Below are 19,646 nucleotides of genomic sequence, written 5' to 3'. Positions count from 1 at the left end.
AAATGAATAAGATTGAATATCAGACATTTCTAGTGATATTCCTGCCAGTGACCTTAATCAGCGATTTTTTGTCTGAAATTAATCTCTGAGCTGAAGGGAATGTATATCTTGAATACTATTATTTTCCATGTTTCAATGACATTATCAGCTATACTGATCTACTTGCTTGCTTTCCGATACATTGGACTCTATGCATTACCAGCCCACCAATCATCTGCCACATCTCCCATCCTATTAGAAATTTATTTTATCTGCCCAACGTTAACCATATGCTATATAGCTAGCATAAAAGATCTAAATTTCAATACAAATGGCATCTCAAAATGGCAGGAGTATTTTATGGATCCAGAGCCCCATTTATCACATTTCTCTGAGGAGGAGTGCTGATTTCAGTTTCATACTTTTCTCTATCATAACAAATGCAATTAATAACATACACCTATGCTGCTGCAAGAACATATTATTTGTTCATTTCTGATTTAAACCACCTTCATATTCCTCCCACTGCATTTTAGACAGTGACTCTCAGCCAAAAGCTGATCTATACACCTGAATCTTATCAGGTAAACACACACAACCATATACATCCATCGGAGAACAAAAAGAAACAACAAAAAACGATTGATTTAAGTCTGTTAGACACATGATAAAATATTACAAACCTGCAGCTGGGACACCATTAGATATTAAAGGTGACACAGTTAACACTGTTCCCTGAGATCTTAATGAAATATCTATTACGTGCTTTGGTCAAAATACCAAAATAAAGCACCACACCAAGCACCACAGCACCCTCTAACCCTGTCAAAACTGCCCTGCTCACAACAGCCATTTTGAGTGTGTGTTCCTTTAAATGATAATAAGCGAGTAGGGTATCATGCTACCACTTCAACTGTGAAGAAAGGGAGAAACATGGCTGTTGGAGAAACAGTGATGGTTGAACCAGAGTCAAACCCTGAATTTGCTCTCAGGTCTGGTCTCTTTTCCTTCTAGCAGTGATACACACACTAACGTACATAATTACATACTAAAATGTGCGCCCATTTGCAAAATTACAGATGGATGTAAAGCACATTTTCTCCTACTACAACATGCCTAACCCCTGATTACCTGACTGGAATTTAACTTTACATTGACATTTTTCACATTTTAAGATGAAGTTTATCTTAAAGACACTCAACAACAAACTAATAGCAATAACATTATTGTGGATCACTTCTAATAATAAGCCTTTTTCAAACTCAAGGTTGCTTTACAAATTATCATAGTAAAAAAAAAAAACAAGCAAACAAAAAAGGTAAGTTTCAAGGTAAGTCCTAAAGTGGGAAAGGGACAGTTGGACAGTTGCCCTGAGGAGCATTCCAAAGACAAAAGGACAGAACCCTGAACAATTTGCGTCCTACTGAGGACAGTAGGAACCACCAGTAAACTTGCATCAGAGGACCTGAATGTGCAAAATGGTTTGTAGGGCTGTAAACTCATAGAAATAAGGCAGGGAAAGTCCATAGAGCTATAAATGTGAGAAGAACTTTATACTTAATTCTCTGAGAAATAGGAAGCCAGTATAATTGATGGAGAATGGGTGTGATATGTGCTGAACGTTTGGTATAAGAACACTCACTGCTGCATTTTGAATAAGATGCTTTATTGATATACAGTTTTACCTAGCAAGCCAATGAAAATGGCTTTACAATAATCAAAGCATGAGGTTATGAAAGTGTGCACAAGAGTTTCAGCATCCTTGAGGCTAAGCAAGGGTCCAGTGATATTGTGTAGCTGATGAAAAGAACTTTTAGTGACCTGATATGAATTCAAAAAACATTGTTTTGTCAAATATTATGCCCAGATTGAAAATGACTGAAGAGGATTTAACATTGATGGCATATATGTGAAAAGAATTTAGGAATTTTGGAGAGCAAGGTTTTAGGACCAACCCCAGGACTTCAGCATTATTTATTTATTCAGATTTAATTTAATAAAATAGGAATTCATCCATGATCATAATTCTGCTATACTGAGGACGGTGACCAGACCAGTTAAGGTAGACATAGCGCTTGTAACATGAAGAGGCAAACAGGATGCAGGGAAGAGGCACAATCAGACGGACATTTATTCCACACACACAAGTGATACATATGACACAGCACACTCGCTATGCACATTTCAAACACCAACAACACGTACTACTACACAGGAGACATATACACGTAAGACGATTACACATAATACAGAACAGGTGGATGACACGAGAAGGCGTAGCAAAACAGATGAACACACACACACACACAAAGACGTTTGAGGAGCCATAACGTGACAGTGCTGATATAAATTTGCTAAATTTGTGTATCATTAGTACAGCAATGAAAACTAAGGCAGTGTTGTTGAATAATGTGGCAAATTGGTAGAATATATATGGTGAAATGAAAGGGGCAGAGGACTGATTCTTAAGGAACACTTTGAACAACAGGGGTTTTAAAGGATTCATTTTTTACCCTTTGAGATAATGGGACCTAACACAGAGATAAGTTATGAGCTGTGTCAGAGATACCTATAAAGGAAAGGTGATTAAGAAGAATGTAATAATTAACAGTGTCAAAAGCACCACTAGATGAAATAAAATGTTTATGGCATCAGTGTCAGCAGAGAGGAGCAGATCATTATTAACTTTCACAATATCATCATTAACTTTCACAAGGAAAGGATCACAAATATTATTTGGGGTAAGATACCCTGCAACTGGGAAGCTACAACTTTTTCCAGCAATTTGGAAACAAATGAGGATCAAGGCCAGGTTTCTTCAGAATTAGAGTCTCTGCTATCATTTTAAGGGCTGAAGGAACAAAGTCAGTCTCAAAGGATTTGAGATAGGCAATAGGGCTGGAGACAGCTAAGGAGCAGACTTTAAAAATGGAAGTTGGAACAGGGTCTAGTAGGGACAGTATTGGTATGAGTGAAGTGGTTCAAGGAGGGCATTGCAGTTAATACAAAATGAGGGTGAGAACTGAATTACTGATAAATTACATTGATTTTCAAAACTTCACACTGAGCATAGGAGCTAGGGGCAGTAGGGGGCTTAAGAATGTTGTTTATGGTGGCAACAATAATTTTTTGCATGCCACTGCCTCTACTAATAATGGAGGAGAAATAAGAAGTGTGAGAAGCATTGAGAGCAACCCTGTACTAAGAGATGAACAACAAGGCCAGTAGTCTGGTTAAATGCTCCAAATACATGCCATCAGCTTTCGAGGCTTTTTAGGTCAGGGGAAATCCAAGGAGAAGTGTCAGTGGATGGAAAACATCTAGTCTTAAGAGTAGCAAGGACGTTAAGAGTAATAAAGACAAAGTTATTATAGGAGGAAGGTATGTGGTCAGGATCAGAGGAATTCAAAATGTCAGTGGGAAAGTCAACATGTAGCATAAAGTTCAACAACTAAGACATTGTTCTCTGAGACATTGCATTCCACTCTCATCATCATCACAAACCATGTGAATGCTTGACATTTCCATTAGCATCTCAAGCAAATTCTACATCCAAGGGTTTCTGTGCTCTACACATTTCTATACAAAAGGCTAACTAAAGGCTTGAATAAATAAGCAAGTCTTTAGCCTATATTTAAAAAGTCTTGGATTAAAGCTATAGGCTGTTCCATATCTGAAGGGCTCTACCCCAGCTCTAATTTTACTAATTCTAGGGAGTAAGAGAAACCCTACATTTTGAGAATGCCTTAGGTGAGGTGAGTTATAGCATACAATTAGTTCATTCAGATACAGTGGGGCTAGACCATATATATATAGAGAGAGAGAGAGCACTTGCTATGTCAACAAGAGAATTGTAAAGTTGATCTGAAATTTAACTGGGAGCTAATGCATACTTTTCTGTCTGCTATTAGCTAAAGTAGTGCCTACTGGACAATACAATAGGGATTACGTTGTTATATATAGCCAATAGCATTAACTAGTGCTAAACTGCCAAAGAAACACGTTAGCATAATTATTTTTTAAATACTTACATTTCTCTCACCTGCAGTTTTGCCATAGGCAGCTGGTACTGATCCCTCTTTTAATAAAGGTTCCACTGCTAGTACTGCATTGTACTGACCCAGGTTGGACAAACAAGCAAACATGAAGTGGTTAGTACATATATACATGTTTTTGCAGAGTGTAGCTGGGACGTTGCCAACTTTATGCACTCAACTCTTCTGTCCTCTGAAGATGGTGCCTGAAGTAGCAATTGTTGCTGGTCTGTGCAACCAACAATAGAGCAGGTCCTGTGTTTAGCTCTTAGCTTCAACATAATGTGAGTACACCTGGTGATTTTAATCTAAAATGGCACACCTCCACAAAGGTAGTTCTCAATCTGTGGAGATACTCAAATGGGGTGGTGCTATAATTTTAACGATTGATCTAGTAATATAAAATGTGGAGACAAATCTGAAGAGCTTGTTGATTCTCCTGTTTTCTGACATAGGCAGCCCACAGGGGTAGGGTTGCCTTATTTCAGTTTGTGTGTTGATAGGCACTCCAGATACCCAAATGTATGTGCACAAGCACTATTTTTTTTTCATACGCCCCCTTAAAATATTCATATGTATGCAGCAATGCCGAGTGATGCCTAGAAGTGCAAATCTCCAAATGATATGATGCCCCACAATTACTCAGAATAAATCTCATATTTCACTGTGATTCATTTCAGTATTATTTCCATTTCTGAAAATGCTGCAAGATGTTAAAGAGCTAATGTTAGCTATGTCTCGCATACACGTCACCTCAGACATATAGGCCTGGTTACCTCTGTCACTTGATTCCCTTGCATACTGAAATATTCTGAGAATCAACTCTTTGATTTTATCCATTCGAAATCAATGTGCTTGAACCAGGATATACAGTGTATTGGTGCATTTGCACAGCACTGCTGATGTTTATGATATATACAGCAAGGCAGTTTTTATTTGTCTGACATAAAATGAATCATACTGGAAAGTCCACACAAGCTTTAACTGTTACTTTAACTGGCTGCAAGCTGTACTGCATCTGCCACTTGTTCTATTGATGTAGAACTGAAGCCAGCTTGGTTTTAGTTCAATCATGACAGAAGTTCAGTACAAGAGATACATTTTATGGAAAAGTCCATGGTAATATGTAGACCTGCACACACACACACACACACACACACACACACACACACACACACACACACACACACACACACACACACACACACACACACACACACACACACACACAGGGCGATGTATCGCTCATAAAGGAGACTTCTGGGGTGTGCAGGGGGGAGAAAAACAGAATGAAACAGGCCAAGATGAATGTGGGGGTGGAATGTTGGATGTTGCAGGTATGAAATGACATTAGCATGTCTGAGTGACAGTTCATGCTTGTAAACTTCCTAACTTGAGACGATAACATTCAATTCTATAACAGAACAGAAAAAAAGTTAACTTCATAACTAGGCTTTGTCTACTTCCCAGCCTGGCTTTTTTTCAGGCACTTTTTCTCATTTTTACAGAAATACACACACACACACACACACACACACACACATACACACACACACACACACACACACACACACACACACACACACACACACACACACACACACACACACACTTAAGTGGGGGGCTGTTTTGCTTACTGATGTGGATCCCATCTGAAGAACTGCCTATTTATGAGTTCATAAGAGAACAAAGCAAAGTGGGCTCTGAGGAAACCATGGCTCCATGGCACTGACATGCAGTTAAATGGAACTGCAGTTTGTGTGTGTGTATACGTACGTGCACACATGTGTGTGTGTGTGTAAGTGTGTGCATGTGCGTGTGTATGCATGCATGTATGTTTATAATCCATGGTACCACAATGGACACTATGTTAAACTGTACTGCACAGTGTGCATGTGTGTATGCATAACATTAAATAACACCTGTGTGTATGTGTGTGTCTCAACCAGTTTTGGTGTGCTCTTCAAGCGTTCCTCGCCTGTTCTTTTGGAGAATGCTCTTCTCTTGCTTCTCTCCACCCCACAGCTCCCACTCTCTCCTTTAAAGAGCACACCGGGCTTCTATGATCGCTTGTACACTCGGCATCTTGCCGGGCACTCTCTGCAACATGACAGAGTAGAGCACATTCAGCTAGAGTTTGAAGTGCCTTTTAAAAGGCTCTTTGATGTGCTCTGCTCCAGCAAACGTCTGTTTGATAATGTTAAAAAATAGATATTACTCCTTTCGTTCTGCTTTGTGTTTTGGTGGCACGGAGACCCTAAAGACCCCTTACAGTTTATTAGGAAGTGAGCACAAAGTTCAATCTGAAACAACAAAATGTACTTTGTACAAAGTTCTGAGCATGTCATTTTGAGATCAGCTGTGATGTTATCATTTATTACCCTTTCAGGGCATTTCACAGTTTGTTGCAAAATGTGTAATGTTTAGAACACATAATTTCTGTATTTTTCTTTGTCTGAAAACTCAACACCATGCCCTCTTGTGGTAAATACTAGAAAATGCACCGTGGTACACACATGTTGATTTAACTGCTGTGCTATAAATGTGTGTTGTAAAGCAAAGGTTCTGAGTCTGGATTCCAAAACTGTCTATTTTGATGGTTGGTTGGTTGGTTGGTTTGTGATGTGTTTTTTTTTCTGTTCCACTTTCAAACACAGTTGAACCATGTAATTACAATCTTGATTACCTCCGGTGTGTTTACAGCTAGAAAAGGACACCGACCGTGGGTCCCTGAGGACTGGATTAAATATCTCACTTAAAATCACATTTTCCAGGCTTAGCTCATAATAAAATTGCCTCATGTACTATTTTCTAGTGTTAGCTCATAATAAATTGTTTCATGTACCACTTTTCAATGCAATGTTATTTTGTAAAACAAAGGGTTCTTGAATAAAATTGTCTCTGTCTATCTCTTTTTTCTTCTGTTGTTTTTGCTTCTATCTTCCTTCCATCTGTCCTTTCTTTCCTCCTCCCCTTCTGAATGGCTCCCTCTCCAGGTGATCATCTACCAGGGGGGTCAGGTGTTCAGTTTAGCCAATCACATGGCAGGCCGTGTGGGCTTCGTGGCCACCATGCCCAGCACAAGTGCCTCCATCTTCATCAACCACACCCAACTCTCTGACACAGGCACCTACCAGTGCCTTGTCAACAACCTGCCTGACAGAGGAGGTCGCAATATCGGTGTGATTGGGCTGACAGTGCTCGGTGAGAAGCCTAACCATCCTCCTGCTCTGGCTCAAACAGGGCTGACCTACTCTACTCTCCATGAGAGTAGAGTACAAAACAGTGTAGTGATTTCCTTACTCTAACAAATCTGATCCAACTCACTGGTTAATTAAAAGGTGTGGTAGTTGAGTTTGAGCCAACATGATCTCAGGTTGGCCAGATTGTAACTGCATATTAATACCCGATGCATATTAATATTTACTAATAACACAGGTTGGAGAAAAAGTAACACATTCTTACCTTTTCTTATAGCTTCAGTCCAGCAACATATCTAGGCCCACAGTTGGACATCCTTTGAGCTTTTTAATTTTACTTACTTATTCTGTTGTGCCACCTTATGTATACACCTGTGATAAGAGTCTAACCAGAGTCTAAGAATCTAAGTACATCTCTCTCTCTGTCTCTCTCTCTCTCTCTGTCTCTCTCTCTCTCTCACTCATATTTCCTTTTTCTCTCCCCCTTTCTCTTTTTCTCATTTCTATCTCTCCCTCTGTTTTGCTTTCTTTCTCATTTCCCTTACTCTCTCTCTCTCTCTCTCTCTCTCTCTCTCTCCACCCCACTCACTGCGTAGTCCCTCCTTCTGTACCAGTATGTCGTATCCAGGGCTCTCTGGACGTGGGCAGTGACGTGATGCTGCTCTGTGGCTCTGATGAGGGCATCCCCACCCCCACCTACTCATGGGAGAAGCTCAATTCTGTGCCCCGGCTTCCCCACACTGCCACGCAAGGTACTAAGCCCTGGGTAGGGGCACCACCCCACCCTCACCCTGGGTGGGGCCACCCTTCCGCCCCACCCTTGCGGCCAAATCCCTCCTTCAACATCCTGTGAGATATGAGGTGGAGTATCCTGCCCTTCTTCCTCTACATGTGTGTGTGTGTATGTTCTCTAGAGCCCTTTATTACCTGGTACATGGGAGGTGGACTGTCCAATAACCTGTACTGTCTGGGGGTCACCACTGGGAGTCATTTAGAAGTGCATAGTGCTTTCAGTTACTTTTCTCAGTAGACTGACTTTCATGGTAGCTTCTTGATTTCATCATGTTTGTATTCAGAATAAGCCCTGATGGTCCCAATTCAGCAGATGAGGTTCATCCTGCTTTGCAATATCTTATAGGTAGTATGTTGGCGCCATCTAATGGAACTGAAATAAAAGTGAGGCCAAAACTGTCAGTTTTGTCTCTATTTTTTTTTTTAAATAAAGATTTTTTTTAAATAATAGTCTAAAATAAATGTTTAAGTAGTTGCATTTAAAAGGTATTATAATACCTTTTTATACTGTTACCTCAACCGATTTTTTACCTACAACCTCTCTTACCTACAACTACTCTTTCATGAATTTGTGATCATTCTAATAAACTTACCTTTGAAGGGTGCAGAAACTCATAGGTTGTTTTGTAAGCATGCAATGCTGAGATGTGATGTGCCCTCATGGCCTTGTCACTGCAGACCAGACGCAGGGCACAACGTTGCTAAGGAACATCAGCGTGGGCACCTCCGGCCTTTACCAGTGCACAGCAGCCAATGTCATCGGCAGGAGCACGTGCCTGCTCAACCTTCAAGTGGTGGCGCGTGAGTTTCCAGATGCATTTGACCCCATATCCAGGTGTGGCCTGGGCAGAGTAATGTGAGCAGGTTTGAGATTAGGTTCAGGATTAGGTTCAGCGTTTAGATTGAGGGTTAGGTTCAGTAGATTTTGTTTACATTTAGAACTAAGTAATAATTTTTGTATGAAACTCAATTGCAAAGATGTTTAGGGTAGGGAGGTCTGTGTTGACAATATGTGCAGTCCTGCTTGAGGAGAAAGTATGGTGCTCCTCTATTTTGGACGGCTGTTTAAAACTAGTGTATGGTATGATGAGGCCACATTAGCAACCATTTGTTGCATTGTTTTCAATTTCTTTTTTGTCTCATTATCTTTCAACCCTCTTACTTTCCCCCTCCTTCTCTCTCTCGGTTCTTCGCCCCCTCTCTCTCTCCTTGTTCTGCTGCATCTCTCACTCTCTGTGTCTCTCCCTTTCTCTGTGTGTGTCTGTCCCCCATCTCACCATCTCTCTCCCTCTCTCTCTGATCTGTAGCTCAGCCCCAGAGTGTAGGCCTCATCGCAGGAACCGTTGCCACCGCTGTTCTTGCTGTCGTGATCTGCTCACTGCTGGTGGTTGTCAGCCTCTTCTACTGGAGGAACAAAAACAAATATGATGAGGATGAAATCCCTAATGAGATCAGGTGGGCAGCCTCCCAAAAGCCTCCTCTCAGAGGACCATGTGGTAACTATTCAACCATTCAAACAGCAATATGTCTGAAACTGTTAACATTTTAACAAATGCAGACAGGTGCCCAGCACTAACTAACCTGCACAGATCTGATTAGATCTGACTCAAGCTGTGTCTGATTCGGTCAGTCTTTTAGGTACATTTTAGTTTTCACCTTGCTTTCAACACTACCTAACTAAACTTATCAACTTTGTAAGATCAGAATAGGTGTTGGAGTAGGGAACACTCTGATCTACAATGGCTTCATGTATGTAGGAGTTGTCTGAGGCACTGCTATGTCTTTGTCACAGTGTTACAAATTTTTTTTAAAGGTAAATTGAAATTAATGCATATAAATAAGGCCTTTTGAAACCTGTAATATTTGTTCATTCTTCAGAGAGGATGACCTTCCTCCGAAGAGGTCTTCTTCAGTGAAGGCATTCCATGCAGATGCTTCATCCTCAGAAAATGACACACTAACGTCCACAAACACGTACAACAGCCGCTACTGGCACAACCCCAAAGCTAACTACGATACAAACTCCTACACCCGCTACAATGGTGACACACTGCAAACCTTCACTGTCGGGGGTGGTAACAGCAGTGGGGGCGGAACTGCCACTGGGACTGCCCCCATCCACACCGCCTACACCAATGGCAGTCATACCTTGCCACCGCCCAAAACTCTAGTTGTCACTACTAACTCCGCCCCCTCGCCACCTGCCATAACACGCAGCAACGGCTCCCTGAGTCTGCGGCCACCCGTTTCCACGACACCAGGGCCAGCCCACGGGCCACATGTGCACACACACTCGTACGCAGTGAGCCAGGCGGCGCTGGAGCGCATGGGTGCCGTACCTGTCATGGTGCCCGCCCAGAGCCGCGCCGGCTCACTTGTCTGACACAAACACAAACAAACAAAACAGACTTGAGTTTTATGAGAGTTCATCTAATGCCAACTGACCGGTCAACATGTGAACAGCAATCTAGTGTGTATTTCCTGATTCCGCTGTATGTATGTTTTGGCAATAAGTAAGGCTCTCTCAGAGGTCCAAAGACAACCATCAATGACCTGAAGCACAGGTCTGTGGAGGACACACAAAACGTCTCCTCAATCAACAAATCTTCTGGACCAGCCCGTGCATCTGGATGCACTGGATCTGGACCACAAGGATTTTCTGCCCAGCTTCATACACTCCGTCACAAGAGCTGCTCAAGTCAAGTCAAACAACTTTTGCAGAAAGAGAAAAAACCCTGCTAACAACCTCCAGATCAAAAATGGAATCACTGAACTTATTGCACATAACTTAAATTATAGTGGCTGGTGGGCTGACCTATGAGATCCCATGGAAAAGGATGCCATAGCATAGAAGCTTGAAAAAATGTAAACCACTACTAAGATGGACCATCTGACATGTTTCTGATGCAGTTTTGCTTGGTAACCACATTGTTAAGAAATAATTTGCACTGGAGCTATAATTTCCCCCATATTCTTGATTTTTCATTAATTATTCTCATTTGAGTTAATTTAAAGTAAATCTTATTGAGTACTGTTTCACAGACCTTACATATAACATAGCCATAGCCTACCTCTAAAAACAACTTCAAATAAAATAGTATATGCATAATGTTAGATCTTTTACATAATTATTTTTTTCTTGACATGGCAGACTATAAATATATCCCAAATCTTCAAAAATTAAAACAAAAGGACTAATGTCATAACATAAAATAACATTTATTAAACAAAATCCAGTTCTGTTAGGTGCTACATTGTCAAAAAGAGGCATATTGTCCTGTATGACAAGGTTATAATAGATGTTTGAAAATATTAACAATTATTGATTTTAATTATTTGTTTTTCTTTGATATGTTAATGTAAATATTGTAAGTAATTGTAGTATAAAAAGAAATTAAAACACACTTTTGCCCAAAACATATCTTTGTGGAGTTCAATTAAGCAAAGTTTAATTTGGGGGTATGTGTGGAAATTGCTGAATTCAATTTGAACCTTAAATTGCATAAACTGTGTTTTTATCTGCAGGTACCTAATACCGAACTGTCTTATTGATACTACGTTGTACTAGTTGAAATATATTGTGCCTTATTATGATCTGGGGTAGTGAATTAACAGTCAGGTTCAACTTGTTATCTGCACTTTCAGATTAAATGAGAACGTTCATCTCTATCTGCTTTCTTTGGTAATGATTGTAAGTATTGTACCTTTCCCCACAGCTTTTAATGAAATTTATTTTGAAAGAAAGATTTCTGATAGATGTTCATACTTTGATACTATTAAAACCCATTTTACATGACTCCTAGAGTCATGGCTTGCATATTAGAAACTACTAAATACTCACTAAATACTTATAATGGAAACTACTAAATTAAAACTATTTAGAAGATATTTTATATACATTGGGTTATGCATGCAATATTTACTTTTTAATGCATTTTAATTAAATTATTCATAGACTTTTTGGCTGCTGTAATTTTGCATGCAGTTGAGTAATATTATATCAAGTCCTTTTTGATTTTCCTAAAGTGAAGTGTGAAGATCTTCCTCTGCTATTTGTGGTAGTTAAAGGCAGAGTCTTGCACATGCACCTACGCATTTGGCGATGCAGGGGAGCGCTTGCTGGCTGCACTGATCATGCAGCTTGGCCTCAGGGCCCCATACTGTTTGCAGAAATCCAAATGTTCAAAAAGCTTCAGCGAAGCAAAGCACATCAAACAGCCTCCCTTTACCAAGGAGGAAGCTGACTACAGCCATGCTTCATCAGAAGTCTTGCCAATGCTGTAATCGTAAGTATCATTATAATGTATTATTATTATTATTATTATTATTATTATTATTATTATTGAATCATAGGCTGTCACAACAGCCTGTCTAAGCAGAGATTCAATAATGCTTGAAACCATAGGTACTCATTTAGCCTAGCCGGATTTGATCTCACTCAAATAGTCCAGCACACCAAAGTGTATATCAGACGAAATAAAAAGGAGCAAGGTTGCCATTCAGCGCCACCTGCAGGAATAACTACAGAGCCACACAGCAGTCGACATCCACTATCCTCCCAACCTGCTGCCGCCATGGGTTGGTGCAGGAGAAAAGCACGGCGCTCTGTCATCCCACATCCAGTACACACTAGTAACCCTTGTGATGCATATTCCTTGACAGCACGGTGAGGTGGCCAGATAAACCTCTGTACCCACCTCTAACCACCCATGTCATCTATCTAGGAGAGATGATGGTGAAGCACAGAGAAGACCATTCTATGGTACACAAACCTATACGGAAAGACCTGAGCTCAACATACCCTGTCTAACTGTTATACTGAGTCATCAAAAGAAAGCAGTCATCTAATCCTAGTCATATTAATCCTAATCCTAATTCTACACAGAAAACAAAAACTCAACTGGCTAATATAAAAACAAAAACACATTAGTCAAAGTCATGTGAAAGGAACATAGTTTTCACAGTGGACACATACAACACATACTAATGTTCTCTAACCTCAGACAAGGAATATGAATTCACTCCTTACATACCCAAGTATGAGATACTAATTTTTTAGCCCTGCTAAAACATTTACTCACACAAACACACACACACACACACACACACACACACACACACACACACACACACACACACACACAAAAAAATACACATACAGTTATCTTAAAAGCCTACTGCACTATATGTGTGATAATAAAAGCATAACAAAACATAAGTCTCCCATATTCTTCATCACATATATGTCAGACTCCAATCCAGATGTTTAGTTGGTTCCCTGCTCAAACACCAGTATTAAAGCCCTACTAAACCCTTAGTAAACCTAGTAATTAATTGATGAGTTGAATCAAATGTATTTGAGCCTGGAAAATCACCAACATGAGCTGGATTCCAGTCTTCCCCTGGCATCCTGGCCTGACTTCCCAGAACTACCTTCATAATAATAATTATTTTAATGCATTCATAAAACATTTCAAATTTCTGCCTCACCTTTCCATTAGTTGGTTTTATCTATTTTTTCTCACCCTTGGACTGGGGGTTTGAGGGTGCAGAGCAGTAATTTCACCATTCCTAGGATTTTCTGGACTAAGATTGTTGCCTTTCTTGGGATCTGTTGCAGCCACTCCTTCATCTTAGGGGCCACAGCCCCAAGATATTTGATTACAGAAAATAAAGTTGCACTGGAGATAGACATGTCAGGCAGAAACCTATGGAGCCTAAGTATTATTTAAGGATTACTTGAGAAATACAGAGTTGTTTGAAACGTCTAATTAGTTATTCTTAAAGATATGAAAGCAACTTTTTCAGTGAATCTAGTCACCAAGTTTTGACCTCTGCCGTTTGCAATGAAAGAACTGGTGGACAAAGAGCTAAAGAGGTCAGAAAGAGCAAACATCATATCGCCTGTGAAATAAAGTGATTTGGCTACACCTGTAGACTCAGAAACACTACCATTTGTTTGTATGGTGACAACAAAGAAACCATTAATCAAATGACATCAAACACGTAAATCTATTCTGTACCTTGAATTAAGAAAGTGTTGGCCACTCTAAGGGGAGGTAGAAAATTATCAAAGATAGACTTAGCAGCTGTTTATCAGCTAATACTACTCGATGATAACTCTTAAGAAATGTTCTATCATTAATATCCATTGAGGCCTGTATGTTATAATAGACTGGCTTTCAGAATTAGCTCTGCATAACTGTCACCCTCCACATGGTGCGGATCACCTTGTGGTTCTGTGTTTTGTTTTTCTTCTGTCATTTCGATGTGTTCTGTGTTTTTCCACGTCCTTCCCTGTCTCATTTCCCCACCTTTGCTCATATGTTTCTCTTGCATCATCCCTCATTCGTTCCACCTGCCTCTTGTTTCCTTTCATTATACCTACCTGCATATATGCATCTCATTTTCTGCTCGCTGTGTCAGTTGTTGCAATGTTTTTATGTTTTTCTGGTCATGTTTAAACATCTTTTGAAGCTACTCAATCCTGTCTTTGTTTGGACTTGTTAATTAGAGGTTTTGTTTCTGTTTTGAATAGTCCTTCATTTAATAAAACCAGGCTTGCACTTGCATCTTACCTCTGTTTCTCACCTTTTTCCATGATGACACACTCTGCTCTCTCCATAATCCAACACATTATGGAAAATCTGATGAAAGGCCTGAATGCTAAATCATGGGCAAAGATGAACAGGAACACCTCTGGAATTGGGAGTTACTATAGTTCCTCCAGGAAAATTGACTGAGCTCTGGCTTAATATACCAATATAGTGATTTCTTTAAAAGATACAGCAAAGCACTTTGATAAGGTGATCTGGACAATAGCATTTGCTTAGTGCTGTAAATGTCAACTGCAATTAAATGTGATTAGGGAAGATACAGGTATACTACTAAGATGACATGTTCAATGGCAATTTGTGCATCCCTCTAAAGAATCTATACAGGAGGTGAGAGGTATTCAAGAAGCTCCAGTACCAGCTAAAGTAATGCAGCTTAGGGCCTTACTGTGCAGAATGATCTATTTAGAGCACTGAACACTGTACTGGCACACATTTCTGAAGGACCAGAGTACCTGATGCTGGTACAGAGGACAGCAGGATGCATTCAAAAATGTAAGGTGCTACTGACCATTGAGCAGGTGCTTCATCATGACACCTGTTTGCTTGTCACTTTAATATGTGACATCTCCCGCTATGAAATTGAGGCAATTATTCAGCACACTATGCCAAATGGTGAAAAACATCCAATCACCTTTGCTTCTTGGATGCTGTCCTGGGCAGAAAATAAATATTCCCAAATAGAAAAGGAAGCCCTCAGTCATATATTTTTAATGAAGAAACTCAGTATCTGTGGGGTACAGACAGACCACAGACCCCTAGTGACCCCTTGTTTGGAGAACACGAGTCTACCAACAGTATCTGTAGTTTGTATCCAATGATGGTCTGTCACATAACGTACCACTGAGAACCACAGATAAACTGATAAAATCTGTTAAACGGAGGTGTGTTTTATGGAGAACTAGGGTGATAGTCCTAACTAAACTGAAGAGAGCCTGGCTGAGAGATATTCACACAGGTCACCTTGGCATTATTAAAATTACATCAGCAGCTCAACAGTATAACTGTTAGTGCAAACTGGATCTGGATGTTAAGAAAATTTTCAAAGATTGTGTAACCTGAAAACTATAACCAGAGCTGCCATCACAAATCACGTCACAGGCAACCATCACTAGACTGAGGAGAATTTTTTCCAGATATAGGCTGCCAGAACATGTGGTTACAGACAATACGAATACATTCAGGACTTTAATAAAGTAGGAAAAAATCATACCCACAGCCAGTGCTATAGGACATCCAGCAATGAATGGATTGACAAAGAAATATGTTCAGGCATTCAAAGTGGCCATGAAAAAGTAATCTGAATACTGATATGCATATTGAAAATAAATTTTTGTTGTTGTTATTGTTGCTGTTGTTTTTACACTACTGCACAATGCCTAATCACACCACGCGACAGTAACCAGTTGAAGTGTTTATGTGCTTTGCTCAACTGAAGTTAATTTACTCATTTGGGTAAGTTGCTTTTATTTTATATCAAACTGTAATGTGGATCGATTGTGAGGTGAACGTCTCGCTGAGAAGTGCAAGATTTATTAAGGGTAAATCCATAATCAGAGTTGTAGTCATGTTCCAGGGTTATAGGGCCAATATGAATAGAATGGGAATACATAGCACAAACACACAGAAACAGGAAAAGGGAACAGGCTATAACTAAATGACATGAATACAAGGAGCGATATGAAGACAAGCTATAACAAACAAGGCAAAGATAACAATAACCAGCCACAAGACTGAAAAAACACAGGAGATATATATATATATATATATATATATATATATATATATATATATATATATATATATATATATATATATATGTGCCAATGAGAAGAAGAAAAAAAAAAACAAGCACCAGAACAGCAACGGAAACAAAACAAGGAAGTAAAGCAAAACAAAGACATGAATCAGGATAACCATGATGACAGGATGCTAGGAAGGGGCCAATCGTGACATCATGGAGATCAGCTGTTTTTCTCTGGACACTACACAGCAGCAAGTGGATAAGACCACATAGCTTACAAAAAAGGATGGGGATTCAGTGCAAGCTGACGGGGGCCATGTGATCCTATATAAAATTTCCAGAGCCAACAGATTCAAACACTGTTTAATGCATTCATAAAGGGTCACCAACCTCCCAGATTCAGTAGGTTACATTTAATTCAGTAGCCCTTAGACTGTAGGAAACAAAATCAAATATCTATTTGCAAGGAAACCAAGTGACATTTGATTTATTTTTTGTTTGTCACGAAAATAATAACATTACATGGCCATGGACAATTACTTTCAGGCAGCCTCAAAGAGATTCTGGAAAACAATGACAGCTCAGAAAGGACATCCAATCTTTTTCTCACCAAGATCTAGGTATTGAGGAACTCCTTAACCCAAGAGGCATGCCTCCTCTGCAGGAGGTAGGACCAGATGCTACTGAGGGGTTCAAATTCCATCTCCTTGCCCAAAGCCACTGAGATAATTTGGAAGCTCCACAGCAGCAAGGCACAAAGTGTGGATGAGATGCATTCTCTAAACTGCTGAGAGTATTTACATTTACATTAACATTTACGGCATTTAGCAGACTTACAAAAGTGCTTTGTCATTTACTCCTAGAATATATCCAAGTACAGTATAGTAGGTTAGAATTAAACATACCAATGAACTAGAATACTGTAGAATACAAGGATGAATGCTGATACCTAGAAGTACAAAATACATAAGGTCTATCTTAAACAATGATAAGTGCTATAAACAATAAGTGCTAGAGTTTGTTAAACAACATAAACAGTGCTCTACAATAAGTACTAAATTAGTCAGTCAGTAAGGGAGCAGTGTCAGTTGTCCTTTAAATATTCTGCAAATAGATGGGTCTTCAGTCTGCGTTTGAAGAAAATAGTATTGGCTGACATGCCTCTATAATATCTCATGGACCTTGAAAACACTGCCTCTTGATTGGCAAACTGTGAAGGTGATCCCCATTTCTAAGAAAGGGGATCAGAGAATGTGTGCACATTTTAGAGGTATACAACTTCTCAGCCTCCTTGGGAAAGACTATACCAGGGTCCTGGAAAGGATACATTGCCCAATTGTGAAGACTTAAAGAATTGTGAAGTAATATAGATTATCCTCTCTAAGATAGAAGACATTGGGAAGCCATTTGCCACTCCAGTATACATGTGTTTTGTGGATGTAGAGAAGGTATATGACTGCCCAGAGATGTTCTGTGGGTGAAGCTCTGGCAGTATGGGTTGTCTGGGCTGCTAAGGTTGGCCATTTGATTCTTGTACTCTCAAAGTGAGAACTGTGTCTGCACTGTGTCAAGTTTATTCAGTGTGAGTGTTGGACACTACAAAGGGTGTGCCTTGTTGGTGTGTAATATTCATGAAGCAAAGCATAATCAAAGCATAATCAAGGAGAAGAGGGCTTTTGTTGGGAGGTAGATGAAGGTTGCATTGCTACTATTTGCAGGTGGTGTTGTCCTTCTGGCTTTTTGTACAGCAGAATTTAGTGCACTCTCCATCAATCTGCAGCTAAGTGTAAGAGTCAGTATCTAGATCAGTACCTTGAGGCCTTAGTTATCTCCTACAAAATGATAGCATACTCCTTCTGGGTAGGATACAAGTGGAGGAGCTTAAGCATATTGAGGTCTTGCTCATGGGCTGCTGCTCCTCTGTGTATTGGGAAGCCTGAAGGTGGTGTAAAAATGTAAAACAGTTACAAATCAATACAGCTATCATTCTATGGGATTCAATTTAAATAAAAATCTGTGATTAAAAATCATTCCTCTTTTGTTGTCATCACATTAGTGGTTGAATAATTACATAAGGAAAGAATGCAGAAACCTGCATCCCAAGTGGAGTTTCTGGAAATTCACAGAAAGTGAATTACTCCCCTTATGGCCTAGATGAAGAGTAGAATATGAATTTTGTCCCTGTGGACTTTCTCAGGAACATGCAAGTCTGGATAAAACAAAGATTTAGATTGGTCATTAGTCTAAAGAGAAGCATGTGTTTCAATGTTTCTACCACATTATGCATTCCCCATTCTCTCTTTTTCTTTCAATGTTTATTCTTTTGGATACTTCTAAACCATAGATGATAATGGATAGCATAGTAGTTAAGACCAACCTGTGTACAGAACACAGTGTTTGATTATGAGATCAGTAAAAAGTGCAAAATAAAACACTACTAACACCAATAAAAGTCCTTGTTCAGACTTCAAATGACGTTAGTTCACCTCTCACTGAAACACATTTATATTTAAATATTTATAAAGAGAATCATGCTAGCTTGGATGTCATACAACCTCTTATTTTTTGTGGTCCACTCTGATGCCTTAGATAAACTCATACACTGGCATGTGCAAAAACTCTCAAAAAACTCTGATCTGACAGCTCACTTGGATATCTCATAATCAACTTTGGTGAGTCATTTAATAATCGGGATTTTGGAAAAAATGAAAAACTTTGGGTTTCCTTTGATAGCATACAGTTGAGACATTTCAGGGAGGACTAAACATAATGTGCACTATGTGTGGCTGCCATTCCCTGGATGGAAGCTGTTAATTAGCCTTAGGGTGTGCACTGGGTCCTAACATGAATAACTCATCTGGGATGTTAATAAGCTCTATGCTAAGAGTTAATTCTATCCAAACCTGACATAGTGTCAGATTCTCCCTGTAATCTCTGCACATGCACACATAGACACACGCATTATCCTTTTAATGTCTAATTTGATAGTCTATTCGTTTGATATTTTTTGTCATTTAATTGTATGGTCACAGAATTTTCTGCTTCCACCCCTCTCGTCTGACTTGCTTCAAGCTTGTTGCAGTGGGTCCGCCACACTCCGTGTGAGCAGAGTTTATTAGCTGTGACAGTGCTGGGCTGCGGGTCACCATTAAGGCTCATTGTCTGAAGTCAGACGTGAGTTTACAGTGGTGCACAGCAGCTGTAGGGCACATACTGTCAGCAGTTGCACTTAATGGCTGCTTTGCAGCAGGGAAGGGGGATACACGTTCGGCTCCAGGCGCAG

General features: G+C 39.7%; 1 protein-coding gene across 1 annotated transcript in view; it reads left to right on the top strand.

Annotated features, from left to right (window-relative positions):
* Positions 1–11,674, top strand: part of igsf11 (immunoglobulin superfamily member 11) — a 75,523-nt gene extending 63,849 nt beyond the window's left edge. Inside the window, exons 3-7 of the mRNA XM_027019761.2 lie at positions 7,010–7,217; positions 7,810–7,965; positions 8,684–8,806; positions 9,313–9,460; positions 9,884–11,674. Of these exons, the coding sequence (XP_026875562.2) occupies positions 7,010–7,217; positions 7,810–7,965; positions 8,684–8,806; positions 9,313–9,460; positions 9,884–10,388 (1,140 nt within the window). The 3' untranslated portion in view covers positions 10,389–11,674. The remainder of the gene's footprint in view (positions 1–7,009; positions 7,218–7,809; positions 7,966–8,683; positions 8,807–9,312; positions 9,461–9,883) is intronic.
* The last annotated feature ends 7,972 nt before the right edge of the window (positions 11,675–19,646 follow it).

Source organism: Electrophorus electricus, chromosome 15, assembly GCF_013358815.1.
Source record: "Electrophorus electricus isolate fEleEle1 chromosome 15, fEleEle1.pri, whole genome shotgun sequence".
Classification (NCBI taxonomy): Eukaryota; Metazoa; Chordata; class Actinopteri; order Gymnotiformes; family Gymnotidae; genus Electrophorus; species Electrophorus electricus.
This window is presented reverse-complemented; position numbering and strand designations above follow the sequence as displayed.